Here is a 15,830-nt window from a genome sequence, read left to right as displayed (position 1 = left end):
CAACTTGCATGTTGAGGAGAGCTCCCCGTGGTTTGTACTTTGCTTTTGATCAGTGAATAAACGTCTCCTTAAAGGAGAGAACTACAGCGGACTCGTATTATTGTAGAAGCTCTTCCAGGCGGTTCAATTCTGAATTACGTTACAGTACTCGCTACCTCAGAGGTACATATTGTACTTGTTACTGTACTACTGCGAATATAAAACTGACTTATTGAAGGGACTGTTGTGTTCAAGCTCCTGCAAATTCACATTTATTTAGCCTGATATTAATTGCTTAGACTTGTTAAATATTTCCAATGTGTACTGATATTACTGTTACACTACACTTATTTAGCTTCATATTTATTGCTTATACTGTTAATGTTTCCACTCTGTTTCTGATATAAGACATTTCCTAGCTTCTTATTCATTTCTGAGACTGTTAAATAAGTGACACACAGTTGTCTCCAGGAGAAATGCTGAGGCGGGTGGTGACGCAGCACGTGGACGAGGTCGTGGACGAGGCGTTTGGCCTGTTGGACACGTTGACAGCGGCGTATGAGGACATCGTTTCTCAATTAGGAGAACATGAGCTACACACATCAGGTTGGTGCCGCTTCACGATTGTTCCCGGTCTTCGTGCTCGTTTCACGGCTTCAAGTCACATTTGGTCCGTTTCCAGCTCGTCGGCTGCAGTGAGCGAGACTTTTGGTGGATCTGATTGGTTTCCAGCTCTCCTCTGATCTCATTCGTCAGGGAGGAACTTTAAACACCTCACGGTCCTCGAGTCAAACTGGTGACGGGATCTGCACCTGGAGATCTCTTGGGACGGTCTTCAGAACGGCCAGAACAACTTCTGGAGGAGCAAACCGGCCATAACGTGTTCCAACTGCCGTAAAGTGTAACCGTAAAGTGTTCCAACTGCCGTAAAGTGATCCAACTGCCATAAAGTGATCAAACTGCCATAAAGTGATCAAACTGCCGTAAAGTGATCAAACTGCCGTAAAGTGATCAAACTGCCGTAAAATGAAATAACTGCCGTAAAGTGATCAAACTGCCGTAAAGTGATCAAACTGCCGTAAAGTGATCACACTGCCGTAAAACGAAATAACTGCCGTAAAGTGATCAAACTGCCGTAAAGTGATCAAACTCCCGTAAAGTGATCAAACTGCTGTAAAGTGATCCAACTGCCGTAAAGTGATCCAACTGCCGTAAAACTAAATATCTGCCGTAAAGTGATCAAACTGCTGTAAAGTGATCAAACTGCCGTAAAGTGATCAAACTGACGTAAAGTGATCAAACTAGTGTAAAGTGATCAAACTACTGTAAAGTGAAATAACTGCCGTAAAGTGATCAAACTGCTGTAAAGTGATCAAACTGCCGTAAAGTGATCAAACTGCCGTAAAGTGATCAAACTGCCGTATTGATCAAACGTAAGTGAAATAACCGGTGATCAAACTGCCGTAGAGTGATCAAACTGACGTATTGATCTGTGTTCTGCAGCCTCTCTTCCCGTTCTTTGAAGCTGTGATCGAAGGGTTGAACTGGAGGAGCTCTTCAGGGGGAAGAGGAACCAGCGTTGAGTGCAGCAATGCTGGTCCTTTGGTCTGATGCATGTTTCTGAAGGACCACAAACAACTTTCTTTAATGATGAAAAGATTAGTCTTATGGTATTACTCATGGTGTTACTCATGGTATTACTTATGGTATTACTCATAGTATTACTCATGGTGTTACTCATGGTCTTACTTATGGTGTTACTCATGGTATTACTCATGGTATTACTCATGGTGTTACTCATGGTATTACTCATGGTATTACTCATAGTATTACTCATGGTGTTACTCATCATGGTGTTATTTATGGTATTTTTGTAGTTTGGCTTCTAGAAATGTTACTTTCTTGATTCTCTTAGTTCTGACTTTGTCCTCGTGGTTGAATTCACTTATTGTAAGTCGCTCTGGATAAAAGCGTCTGCTAAATGACATGTGATGTAACAGTTATGTATTGATAGTGCCCATTCTTCTAGATTTATATTAGTGTTTAGTTACATAACGAATTATGTAAAAAGGGGGATTGATGATATAAAACTGAATTATTGAAGGGACGATTGTGTTCAAGCTCCTGCAAATTCAGAATAACATCACATAGCAGATGGAATATGTGTGATAATAAATATTATGACTGCCTCTCAAAGCTAGGTACTCGCCTCACACAAACGCAACACACACTTGTTATCACGTTGTTACAATGAGAGAGGGGGACGAGGGCCCCCTCCTGTGAGAAAGGGGTGTGGGGGGGTGCAGCAGATCCGATGTCAGGATGACTTCACATGTGGGGGCACGGAGGTCCGTACGTGGAAAGGGAGGCCGAGTTGTTTTGGGTTTTCAACTAGTGCCGACCGGAGAGGACTCCGCTGTGATTGCTATCGCATCGAACTTGTATTTGACGCGTGATCAGAGAATAAATTCTCCCGTTGGAAAGGAGAGAAGGAGAGAAGGTACTTTACCACACCTCCAATTTTGATAGACGCTAACACGACACCTCAGAGGTACATGAACGTTTTACTGTACGACAGCTCAGAGGTACATATTGTACTTTCAGATGATTTCACTTCTGATTTTTTCATGTTCTCCCTCAAAACCCTGACCTCATTCATGAATAAACCGATTGAATATTAGAGTTCAATATGAGATTCTTAAGATGTATAAATGTATTTTATTATTCTCCACAGATGTCCAGCAGCAGTTGGTGATGAAACAAGAGGTTCCCCCTGAACAGCAGGACTGGAGCTCCAGTCTGGACCAGGATGACCCAGAGCCTCCAAACATTAAAGAGGAGCAGGAGGACCAGGAGAACCCAGAGCCTCCACACATTAAAGAGGAGCAGGAGGACCAGGAGGACCCAGAGCCTCCACACATTAAAGAGGAGCAGGAGGACCCAGAGCCTCCACACATTAAAGAGGAGCAGGAGGACCCAGAGCCTCCACACATTAAAGAGGAGCAGGATGAACTCAGGATCAGTCAGGAGGGAGAGCAGCTTCAAAAGCTGGAGGAGGCTGGAATCAAGTTCTCATCCACCCCTGTAAAGAGTCAATATGATGATGAGGAAGCTCAGCTCTCAAAGTCCATAAAAACTGACAAAAGAGAGGCAGAACATTTGAAAACAGAAGCAGACGGAGAGGAAGTCAGATCCAGATCAGATCCAGAGAGTCCTTTACAACCAACTGCTGATGAGACGTCACAATCCTCTGAATGTGAGACTGATAACAGTGAAGATTGGAAGGAGACTCAGGAACCTCAGTCACGTTTAAACCCTTTGGAAAGCAATGAAGTCCCTGTAGGTGACATGGACTGTGGGACTGGAAACGCATCAATTAGCTCTTCTCAATATGCTGGAAGCTTTGGCCAAAAGAGACATCCGAAGAGACACTCTGGAGCCACAACAGGAGTGACCAGTTCTTCAGTTTGTGGTAAAACATTCAGACAAGTGCAACCTCTGAAACGACACTCGGCTGTTAATACAGGAGAGAAACTATTCAGTTGTTCAGTTTGTGGTAAAACATTCAGTCTAGCAGGCCATCTGAAACAACACTCAACTGTTCATACAGGTGAGAAACTATTCAGTTGTTCAGTTTGTGGTAAAACATTCAGTCAAGCAGGCAGTCTGAAACGACACTCAGCTGTTCATACAGGAGAGAAACTATTCAGTTGTTCAGTTTGTGCTAAAACATTCAGTCGAGCAGGCCATCTGAAACGACACTCAGCTGTTCATACTGGGAAAACAAATTAGCTTTCAGTTGTCAATAAAAGATTCCCTCTGTGATTTAAAAAGAAATCACAATTGCATTGTTGAGGTCATCAGAAATAAATGAGACATTGTTGTTGTTGATGTTCATGATAAGGTTGAAGACGTGTTCTTGCTTGTGTTGCTGCAAGTCTTAAACCTATATGATATGTATATACGTAAATCTATATTTTTTTTATATATACATCTATATTTCTATATATATATAAATAGAGATTTATTTAAAAACAAATTCCTTTATATATATAGTGTATGTATTTTGTTAAGATTATTTCTTTACGTTTCTATATTTAATTTTGTTGGCTTTTATTTCTGTTCATTTTTGCTAGTTATTATTGACAATGTGAAACTGTTAAAAGACAAAATACTTGCAACGTCGATATCGCTGCTTCCACAACTTCCGGCTATGGCTCGGGTCAGCTGACCCTGAACTGGCCAATCAGAAGTGCCTCTCTCGGGTTGTTTTGATCGGGACGCACAGTGCTGAGCGGTTCACACCAGAGAGACCGCGGGGAGACGCGACGGTGGAGACCTCCATAAGAGGTGGTATTGTCAAAGTATTACTCCTTCATGATTTAACTATAATATTCTGATGTACCTGGCTTAATGTTTTTATTGTTTATGATAATAAACACTATTATAAACACAGTATTTTTGCCAAAGCTGAAGTTTTGTGATGGTCTAAAAATAATAATAAAATACTCTACTTTAAATGGTAATTTGTGTCTCAAATGTGTATCCATGAATTAAAAAAGCCAGAATGTTTAAACATGCGAATGTATGTTTTTTTCAAAGACGACAAAACAAAGTGATGTCATCCGGATCACAAGATGTCTCTGAGCTCCCTGAAGTGTTTCCTCGGTGGTCTGTGGTTTTCACATCATGCACATGAAGCTCAAACAATCCAAGGGATTGAACCAAAAGCAAAACTCATTTAGAAATGGAGGGTGGCTTCAATATAATAATAATAATAATAAAAATCTTCAAGATTTTTGTGTTTTTTTTGTTCCATAAATGTTCTTGCTCAAAGTTATCCACAATAATTTGGCTGGAAAGAAAGTGGTCACTCTGAGAAACACAGATTATAACAGGATTACATCTATAATCCTCAATCTGTAAATGCTGCACGGCACTCGGATTATTATCGGACCAGGAAAAGATGAGGAGCTGTATGAGTTTTAATTAATTTACACGTCTCTGTGGTAGTTCAGTTTTTGAGGCCATGTCTGACTTCTATAATTCAATTTAGTTTATTTGTTTAGCCCATTTTCACAAATTAAAATGTTCCTCAGAGGGCTTTACAATCTGTACACAGACATCCCTGACCTTTGACCTCACATCGGATCAGGAAAAACTCCCAAAAACTCTTTCGTATAGGAAAAAAGGAAGAAACCTTCAGGAGAGCAACAGAGGAGGATCCTCTCCAGGATGGAGAGAACAATAGATGTCATGTGACCAGAAGGAATCATGACACACAAATTAAAACACAGTAACAACACAATCAATGAATCTGACAGAGTATGACTAGTTGGTAGTAGGCATGGACCACGATCCAAATGACCTGTGTTAACTATTCATTTATTATGATTTTTTTTTAAACACACACAGGGAGATATGTAACACTGTAAGTAAGAAAGTAAAGTAATGACTAAATGCGAGGCTACTCGTGGTTCCTAGAGTCTTAAAAAGTAGGATGGGAGCCAGAGCCTTCAGGTATCAAGCTCCTCCTCTTTGATGGAACCAGCTCCGCCTTCAGTCCTGGAGGCAGACACAGTCCCCTCATGGAGCCTGAAGACTTTCCTCTTGATGGTCTTCTAGTTAGTGCTGAGTCAGGTTCACCTGGTCCAGACCTAGAGACGCTGCTAGAGGCTGATCGGCTCCTGGGGGACGTCTAGGATACACTGAGCACCTCTCTCCTCTTCTCTCTCCTTATGGATGAATTTACATCTCTCCATCACACATTACTAACTGCTTCCTCCCCGGAGTCTTTGTGCCTTCTCGCCTCACAGGGTCCATCGGACCTGGCTGTGTCTGGAGCCGGTTCTGGCTCCCGGACCTGGGCCTGGACCTGGGCCTGGCCTCCTGCCTCATTGGCCGTGCATTATTGACTTGTGTGTGGGTGTGTCTAAGTGTAAGTGTGTGTGTGTGTCTAGGTGTGAGTGTGTGTGTGTGTAATTAAGTGTGTGTAGGTAAGTGTAGAGGTAAGTGTGTATGTGTGTGTAGAGGTAAGTGTGTGTATGTGTGTGAAGATGTAAGTGTGTGGAAGTGAGTGTAGAGGTATGTGTGTGTAGATGTAAGTGTGTGTATGTGTGAGTAGATGTAAGTGTGTGTAGGTGTGTGTAGATGTGTAGATGTAAGTGTGTGTAAGTGAGTGTAGAGGTATGTGTGAAGATGTAAGTGTGTGTAAGTGAGTGTAGAGGTATGTGTGTAGATGTAAGTGTGTGTAAGTGAGTGTAGAGGTATGTGTAGGTGTGTGTAGATGTAAGTGTGTGTAGATGTAAGTGTGTGTAAGTGAGTGTAGAGGTATGTGTGTGTAGATGTAAGTGTGTGTAGGTGTGTGTAGGTGTGTGTAGATGTAAGTGTGTGTATGTGTGAGTAGATGTAAGTATGTGTGTGTGTAGATGTGTGTGTGTGTGTGATGTAAGTAGATGTATGTGTGAGATGTAAGTGTGTGTAGGTGTGTGTAGATGTAAGTGTGTGTAGATGTAAATGTGTATGTGTGTGTGGATGTAAGTGTGTGTAGATGTAAGTATGTGTATGTGTGTGTAGATATAAGTGTGTAGAGGTAAGTGTGCAGGGCCGGAGTGGGGCCACTTTTCAGCCCGGGAATTTCAGGCTCAAGACCAGCCCACTATTTTCATGGTAGTGGAAATTGGATAAATGAAGCAACAGTTCAGCTCTTACTATCCTGTAGTTCTTTTATTAATACCATTAATACCATGGTCCAACACATAATGTAAAGGTTAAATACAACAATAATAATCCACTTAAGATGAGAAGTTAACACAAAATATGCATAACATTAAAAAAGGCAGAAGGGCGTAGCAGGGGTGTCAGACTCAGATGAGGCAGTAGGCCAGATTTGTTGGAGTGAGACCTCATGGGGGCCGTCATGGTCATTGTCATGGTCATTGTCATGGTCATTGTCATGGTCATTGTCATTGTCATTTTTCTGCATGAGTATTATATAGTGGTGATTGACTCCTTTACTACACACACTAATGAGCAAACAATGCATATTGGTTCATCAAGTACTGTCATATACTGCTCTTTCTTAGAATATATAACTGTAATTCATATAGTGTCCTCTGTTATCCTCTCTACCTGTCCCTGTAGTCATGGCCTCCTCATTGCAAATGTCGGGCTTATCATTTTCAGCAGGAGACTCTTATCTGCTGCTCCAAAGCTACAAAGAAAAATGAAGTCATATTACTGCATACTTCAATATCAATAGTATATATCAATATTTGCATAATATTTGCAAAGTCTATGGATCGCCATATTTTGGGTGATATAAAAAGGCAAATATTTTAATTCAATTTAATATTTTGCTTGGGAATAGGTTGACAACGCTACAATGATATTAATCAAGGCGACAACGTTAGCCGAATAGTTATGTTGCTTATCATTAGGCCTTTGTCTCTCTTTACCAGTTGCCACTTGTGTTTGTCCTCTTGAAAATAAATCTGTAAGCTTGGCACATTTGGCAGCATCCTCCTCCAATGCCTTTCTTTTTTTCAATCTGGCTTTTTCATCCCTTCCTGCCCTCTTCCTCCCTGACGCGTATCGTTGCGGTCGGGCCGGCCCAGCTATCGGTAGCTGAGAAAACTTTTGGAAAAGACGGCCAAGGACCGAACCAACTCTATTTTGAGGGTGAACTTCTCACGTACGGTACATGCGAGGAAGTTCTCCTTCCAAATTGAGTTGGTTAAGTTCCATAATGGACTGAACCAACTCTATTATTTGGGAGGGTGAACTTCCTCATGGTACAACCCATGCAGAGGCTGCGTGTCAGAATGCTGAACGTGTGTAGCCCACTTTAAGAGAAGATGGACTAACGTGACAAATGTCAACAAATAAAATTCTCGACCGGCCCAGAAGTGAAGCGGCCCACCGGGAACTCTCCCGATAAGAAAGTAAAGTTATGACTAAATGCGAGGCTACTCGTGGTTCCTAGTCTTAAAAAGTAGGATGGGAACCAGAGCCTTCAGGTATCAAGCTCCTCAAAACTATACCGGTTTACTGAAGAGAAAAGACCTGCAGCCGGGACTTCAAGGAGAACAATGGAGAGAAGGAAAACAATACACATGAGAGATTTTTGAATCTTCTTCTTTTAAATTAAGGAAACACGTGTGGTGCACCTGGATCACCACAAGGGGCGTCAAGTCAGAGCTGCTCCAACTAAAAAAAGTGCACCCATTGCCAAACATGTTTTGTGACAGAGTTGAAGCATAAGCAGCAATACACTAGTGATGCTGTCCTCGAGCTGCGTTTCCTCTGGGCAGGACTACACAGCTAGGGTAACGGACTTGTACTGGCCAAGGAAGAAGTCGAGTCCGCAGGTTTATTTTCCAGGTTTTATTCCTGCTGACCACATCCATACATCAGCTCCCTCATAAATACAAAACTCTTATCTCTAACAGGACTACGTTATATATAGTTTAACAAAAAGGGCAAAACAGCGACCCCCAGTGGACAAAATGAATAACTGCGTGAGTTAGTGACTCGCTGGAAATTCTAAAGTTAACACAAAGGAAAACACATAGCTGCTGACGACATCCATACATCAGCTCCTAAACATACCAAAACAGAATGTATACCAATTACCACTAGTTATACTATACGGGCAAAACATACGACAGGACGACCGAAGTGTCAAACCCCAATGGCGCCAAAGAAGCAATGAACAAAAGATACCTGTTGCGTGTTTCTAAGATAGCCAAACGATATATTTGAATCATCTCTTGACGATCTCAAAAACACACAACAGGCAGACACCGCGATTCGCAACACAAACGGCCACACTTGCAAAAAACATAACAAAACAGTGAAAGACCAGGGAAAGACCGGGCTACGGAAGCTCGAGAGGAACAGAAGAGGCGAAACTCAGCCTCGGCAGAAAACATATTTTTTAAATAATGCTACTATTTAAAAAATAATTCAAATAAAATTCACACACACTCAACGGGACTGTTGAAAAACAAACAAAACGCAACACAATATATTAAAAACAAGAAATAATAAATTGCACTTTGAACGCCGTGGTGCTTGTTGTCAAATCTAAGAGCCAATCAGCTCTCTGATGTGGCCACGGCCAGCCGTTGGTTTCCCATCATGCAACGGGGCTCATCGCTGTGCGAGCTGGACGTACACTGGCTCGAGTGGAGTAACGGTTTTCCGTGAACATGTGAAACATCGATGTCCGAGGAGGAACGTTGTAGAGGAGCGCGAGCGCCAACGGAAACGACTGGACGCCATTTTCAACCCAGAAGTTACAACGAGCAGGTTGGTTCTCTTTGTTTCTTTATCACTTTAAACCAGTGGTCGCCAACCCGTCGATCGCGATCGACCGGTCGATCTCGGAGACGTTCCCTGTCGATCTCCAACATAAAATCAGAAACACATTGTTTCTCGTTTTCGAACATTTTCTGAAGTTTCTTCTGAAACGTTTTCTTCCTGCCTGGAAGATCGACGTCAGAAAAGATCTCCGCCTGATTTTAATGAACGCCTGAAAACGGGTTCTCTGACAGCCGTGTTGTCAGCTGTGCTCCTGAAAGAGGATGCGATTATACATCCTGCATAAAACATCTTAAATCCGTTTTCCTAAAAGGCCTAAAAAGTCAAAATTGTTCATAAATGCCAGATTGGATTGTTCTCAATTTTTTGGGTGTCATGTCCAGGGGTTTTCCTGGGTCAATATTTATACAGGTCGGGCTGTTGAGTGATCAGCAGCTGTCCTCAAGTCCCGGTTCAACAGTTCTGTATTGATCAGACAAGAATCGCTTAGTGTTTCCAGTGTTTCCAGCTTCAGGGTGGACCTGTAGACGAACAACAGCATTCTCGTCTGATTCGGTCCTATCAATACATTCTAAATACTACTGTTGTTTCACGGAATGCAATTTAGGATGTTCAAGTTCAACCGAGAAGTAGTTTAAGCATCAAATCTGTGGTCGGTTTACGAGATTCAGCCTAATCTGGATATGTGTCGCGAGACTTTCCAGCTGGAACCTCACGTGCAGAGCAAGAAGCACAGAGACTAGCGGTCAGCGCGTGTGGGCTAGCTGCTGCCCGCTAGCAGCCTGATCTCGGCAGGACTTTAAATGCTCCGCTGGCTCACCGGAGAAACCAGCGTCTAAACATGAGATATAATTAGGTTTTGGAGGATCTAAAGAGCACAATGAGTTTATTATTTATTAAAGATAACTTTACGTCAATTTGACTGAGATTCATAACTTCAAGCAGCGACAGCTGACTTCATGTGAGTCAGGATCCTGTGGACACCAGGACCTACTTCAGCACCTCAAAGTAAGTCAGAATAAATATATGTATTAACTATCCTCTATGTATATGAGTATGTGCGGAGTATACGCCAAACGACAGTGAAAATAACAGCTATGCATTCTACTCCACTACAAAGTATTTAGAATAATTAAAAATTCATGAACAATAACAGTTGATTGGTGTTTACCTGTCAATATGTATGTTCAAAGAGATGGCTCACGTTGCTTAATTTGTAAAAATAGTATTCATTCCTATTTATCCAGTCTGATCTTAATCTGGAATTGATAGGTGAAGTCAAAGAGCTGTGCTAACTTCTGCAAATGGTTAGCTGAGCGAGCTTCAGCTCATGTTTCCAGAGAATGGACCAAATGTCAACTGGAAGTTTTATATGCTTAATACAGTTTGAAATTGAATATACCGAGTAAATGTCACATAAATAAATGAAGAAATACATCCACACATAAACAGAACTCACACACATACATTCTATTATGTAAATGAATTTGCATAAGAAATACAGCTGGAAATGTATAAATATATTTATGTAATGATTTCCTGTGTTTATAAGGAACTATATTTATTCATGTATTTATTTATACATTTATTTAATATTTATTTATTCATATTTGTTCATGGGACTTAAATGTTCTGAAAATGTATTAATAAATATAATTTACAACAGCAATGACATTTGTGTTATCCTTTTGCATTACACCATACTGAAGTCATTTTGAACAGACATCAGTGTGTTTACTTTGAATTAATTAATTTAGATTAATGTATATAAATTAGGTCTTAAATTTTATTATAGACGTGGTTAACGCCAACAATTTCACTGGATTTTGACCCAGGAAAACCCTGTAGACAGTACACGTGGGGCGCAGGGGAAATGCAGAAATACCTTTATTGATAACTTTCCATATTACACAAGTTCAAAGTACAAGGACATACAACTACGTAATCAATAAATAAATGTTGTAATGCCTGTACCTTAGTGTAAATGTTTATGTTACGGCATTGACAAATTACGTCTGCGCATGCGCGACAGCCGAGATTCTTGGCGACTTGCCAAGTCTTACCTCCGTGAGTTGGGCTTTTCTGCTGTTGTCCTTCAAAGCAAAAGCTCAACATTGAGCTTTTTTTCTTGTCTGATGGAGCAATCTGGTTTACTTGAAAGTGATTGCAATTGTATTTATTCTATTATTTGAAAAAGCTCAGATGCAGGAGTCACAAATGGTGATTCTCATATTTATTATTATTATAATTATTTAAATCTGAGGATGTCTGTAGAGCTGATGTGAACGTATTCACCAACGGGCTGACTTCAGAACCAATCCCAGATGAGAAAACGTTCATGAATACCACATTTGCCCCGAAAAACTCGTCAGTGAAGAAAAAGAATCACCAAATAAAAGACCAGGAGCTGGATTACTGACAGACAGCTCACAGACGGCCTCAGACTGGCTGTCTGTGCTTATGAAACTACAAGCTGACAGACAGAGTTCAGTCACATGCATCACACTGACTGGAGTCACATGGCTTCATGGCATTGTGATGAGAGCTGAACTTACATGAGTTGCACTGACTGATCATGTTGTCAGTGTCGTGTTGTAATGTAAACAAATACAACATTTATATTGGTGTTCATCCAGCTGCTCAATAAAATGTGTTTTTTCTTTTTCACATTGTGTGCGATGAACAAATATCTTACTTTTTATATCGCACTTAAATTCTGTGTTCCTGGTCTCATCAATTTGAAAGCTGGACCAAAGTGTTTTGATTTCATTCAATTAGAATTAGGCCAAATGAAAAGCCTCAAGTCATAAGTCCAGTCTGGACCGTCGGCACAAAGGTACTCGCTACCTCAGAGGTACATATTGTACTTGTTACTGTACTACTGCGAATATAAAACTGACTTATTGAAGGGACTGTTGTGTTCAAGCTCCTGCAAATTCACATTTATTTAGCCTGATATTAATTGCTTAGACTTGTTAAATATTTCCAATGTGTACTGATATTACTGTTACACTACACTTATTTAGCTTCATATTTATTGCTTATACTGTTAATGTTTCCACTCTGTTTCTGATATAAGACATTTTCCTAGCTTCTTATTCATTTCTGAGACTGTTAAATAAGTGACACACAGTTGTCTCCAGGAGAAATGCTGAGGCGGGTGGTGGCGCAGCACGTGGACGAGGTCGTGGACGAGGCGTTTGGGCTGTTGGACACGTTGACAGCGGCGTATGAGGACATCGTTTCTCAATTAGGAGAACATGAGCTACACACATCAGGTTGGTGCCGCTTCACGATTGTTCCCGGTCTTCGTGCTCGTGCTCGTTTCACGGCTTCAAGTCACATTTGGTCCGTTTCCAGCTCGTCGGCTGCAGTGAGCGAGACTTTTGGTGGATCTGATTGGTTTCCAGCTCTCCTCTGATCTCATTCGTCAGGGAGGAACTTTAAACACCTCACGGTCCTCGAGTCAAACTGGTGACGGGATCTGCACCTGGAGATCTCTTGGGACGGTCTTCAGAACGGCCAGAACAACTTCTGGAGGAGCAAACCGGCCATAAAGTGTTCCAACTGCCGTAAAGTGTTCCAACTGCCGTAAAACGAAATAACTGCCGTAAAGTGATCCAACTGCCATAAAGTGATCAAACTGCCATAAAGTGATCAAACTGCCATAAAGTGATCAAACTGCCGTAAAGTGATCAAACTGCCGTAAAACGAAATAACTGCCGTAAAGTGATCAAACTGCCGTAAAGTGATCAAACTGCCGTAAAACGAAATAACTGCCGTAAAGTGATCAAACTGCCGTAAAGTGATCAAACTGCCGTAAAGTGATCAAACTGCCGTAAAGTGATCAAACTGCTGTAAAGTGATCAAACTGCCGTAAAGTGATCAAACTGCCGTAAAACGAAATATCTGCCGCAAAGTGATCAAACTGCTGTAAAGTGATCAAACTGCCGTAAAGTGATCAAACTGCTGTAAAGTGATCAAACTACTGTAAAGTGAAATAACTGCCGTAAAGTGATCAAACTGCTGTAAAGTGATCAAACTGCCGTAAAGTGATCAAACTGCCGTAAAGTGAAATAACTGCCGTAAAGTGATCAAACTGCCGTAGAGTGATCAAACTGACGTATTGATCTGTGTTCTGCAGCCTCTCTTCCCGTTCTTTGAAGCTGTGATCGAAGGGTTGAACTGGAGGAGCTCTTCAGGGGGAAGAGGAACCAGCGTTGAGTGCAGCAATGCTGGTCCTTTGGTCTGATTCATGTTTCTGAAGGACCACAAACAACTTTCTTTAATGATGAAAAGATTAGTCTTACTTATGGTATTACTCATGGTGTTACTCATGGTATACTTATGGTATTACTCATGGTATTACTCATGGTATTACTCATAGTATTACTCATGGTATTACTCATGGTGTTACTCATGGTATTACTCATGGTATTACTCATGGTATTACTCATAGTATTACTCATGGTGTTACTCATGGTATTACTCATGGTATTACTCATGGTATTACTCATGGTATTACTCATGGTATTACTCATAGTATTACTCATGGTGTTACTCATCATGGTGTTATTTATGGTATTTTTGTAGTTTGGCTTCTAGAAATGTTACTTTCTTGATTCTCTTAGTTCTGACTTTGTCCTCGTGGTTGAATTCACTTATTGTAAGTCGCTCTGGATAAAAGCGTCTGCTAAATGACATGTGATGTAACAGTTATGTATTGATAGTGCCCATTCTTCTAGATTTATATTAGTGTTTAGTTACATAACGAATTATGTAAAAAGGGGGATTGATGATATAAAACTGAATTATTGAAGGGACGATTGTGTTCAAGCTCCTGCAAATTCAGAATAACATCACATAGCAGATGGAATATGTGTGATAATAAATATTATGACTGCCTCTCAAAGCTAGGTACTCGCCTCACACAAACGCAACACACACTTGTTATCACGTTGTTACAATGAGAGAGGGGGACGAGGGCCCCCTCCTGTGAGAAAGGGTGGGGGGGTGCAGCAGATCCGATGTCAGGATGACTTCACATGTGGGGGCATGGAGGCCCGTACGTGGAAAGGGAGGCCGAGTTGTTTTGGGTTTTCAACTCGTGCCGACCGGAGAGGACTCCGCTGTGATTGCTATCGCATCGAACTTGTATTTGACGCGTGATCAGAGAATAAATTCTCCCGTTGGAAAGGAGAGAACGAGAGAAGGTCGTACTTTACCACACCTCCAATTTTGATAGACGCTAACACGACACCTCAGAGGTACATGAACGTTTTACTGTACGACAGCTCAGAGGTACATATTGTACTTTCAGATGATTTCACTTCTGATTTTTCATGTTCTCCCTCAAAACCCTGACCTCATTCATGAATAAACCGATTGAATATTAGAGTTCAATATGAGATTCTTAAGATGTATAAATGTATTTTATTATTCTCCACAGATGTCCAGCAGCAGTTGGTGATGAAACAAGAGGTTCCCCCTGAACAGCAGGACTGGAGCTCCAGTCTGGACCAGGAGGACCCAGAGCCTCCAAACATTAAAGAGGAGCAGGAGGACCAGGAGAACCCAGAGCCTCCACACATTAAAGAGGAGCAGGAGGACCAGGAGAACCCAGAGCCTCCACACATTAAAGAGGAGCAGGAGGACCAGGAGAACCCAGAGCCTCCACACATTAAAGAGGAGCAAGAGGAGCAGGAGGACCAGGAGGACCCAGAGCCTCCACACATTAAAGAGGAGCAGGATGAACTCAGGATCAGTCAGGAGGGAGAGCAGCTTCAAAAGCTGGAGGAGGCTGGAATCAAGTTCTCATTCACCCCTGTAAAGAGTCAATATGATGATGAGGAAGCTCAGCTCTCAAAGTCCATAAAAACTGACAAGAGAGGCAGAACATTTGAAAACAGAAGCAGACGGAGAGGAAGTCAGATCCAGATCAGATCCAGAGAGTCCTTTACAACCAACTGCTGATGAGACGTCACAATCCTCTGAATGTGAGACTGATAACAGTGAAGATTGGAAGGAGACTCAGGAACCTCAGTCACGTTTAAACCCTTTGGAAAGCAATGAAGTCCCTGTAGGTGACATGGACTGTGGGACTGGAAACGCATCAATTAGCTCTTCTCAATATGCTGGAAGCTTTGGCCAAAAGAGACATCTGAAGAGACACTCTGGAGCCACAACAGGAGTGACCAGTTCTTCAGTTTGTGGTAAAACATTCAGACAAGTGCAACCTCTGAAACAACACTCAACTGTTCATACAGGAGAGAAACTATTCAGTTGTTCAGTTTGTGGTAAAACATTCAGTCAAGCATGCAGTCTGAAACTACACGCAACTGTTCATACAGGTGAGAAACTATTCAGTTGTTCAGTTTGTGGTAAAACATTCAGTCAAGCAGGCAATCTGAAACAACACTCAACTGTTCATACAGGTGAGAAACTATTCAGTTGTTCAGTTTGTGGTAAAACATTCAGTCAAGCATGCAGTCTGAAACTACACGCAACTGTTCATACAGGTGAGAAAC

At 41.5% G+C, this 15,830-nt stretch overlaps 1 protein-coding gene across 1 annotated transcript; it reads left to right on the top strand.

Annotated features, from left to right (window-relative positions):
* The first annotated feature begins 415 nt into the window (after nt 1–415).
* LOC130194137 (glutamic acid-rich protein-like) lies at nt 416–15,611 on the top strand. Its single transcript, XM_056415030.1, has 4 exons — nt 416–585; nt 2,714–3,063; nt 12,437–12,581; nt 14,753–15,611. The coding sequence occupies exons 1-4, from the start codon at nt 456–458 to the stop codon at nt 15,274–15,276; spliced, it is 1,149 nt and encodes a 382-aa protein (XP_056271005.1). The 5' UTR covers nt 416–455; the 3' UTR covers nt 15,277–15,611.
* The last annotated feature ends 219 nt before the right edge of the window (nt 15,612–15,830 follow it).

This window comes from Pseudoliparis swirei, chromosome 5 (genome assembly GCF_029220125.1).
Source record: "Pseudoliparis swirei isolate HS2019 ecotype Mariana Trench chromosome 5, NWPU_hadal_v1, whole genome shotgun sequence".
NCBI classification, from domain to species: Eukaryota; Metazoa; Chordata; class Actinopteri; order Perciformes; family Liparidae; genus Pseudoliparis; species Pseudoliparis swirei.
The sequence above is the reverse complement of the archived record's forward strand: the minus strand, read 5'-3'. Positions and strand labels throughout refer to the sequence as shown.

What these genes read in the sequence shown, in the direction of transcription:
- LOC130194137 (XM_056415030.1), top strand. Translation starts at nt 456, where the DNA reads ATGCTGAGGCGGGTGGTGACGCAGCACGTGGACGAGGTCGTGGACGAG. An exon ending in ACATGAGCTACACACATCAG is followed by an intron (nt 586 to 2,713) that starts GTTGGTGCCGCT and finishes TATTCTCCACAG; the next exon opens with ATGTCCAGCAGCAGTTGGTG. An exon ending in ACATGAGCTACACACATCAG is followed by an intron (nt 12,582 to 14,752) that starts GTTGGTGCCGCT and finishes TATTCTCCACAG; the next exon opens with ATGTCCAGCAGCAGTTGGTG.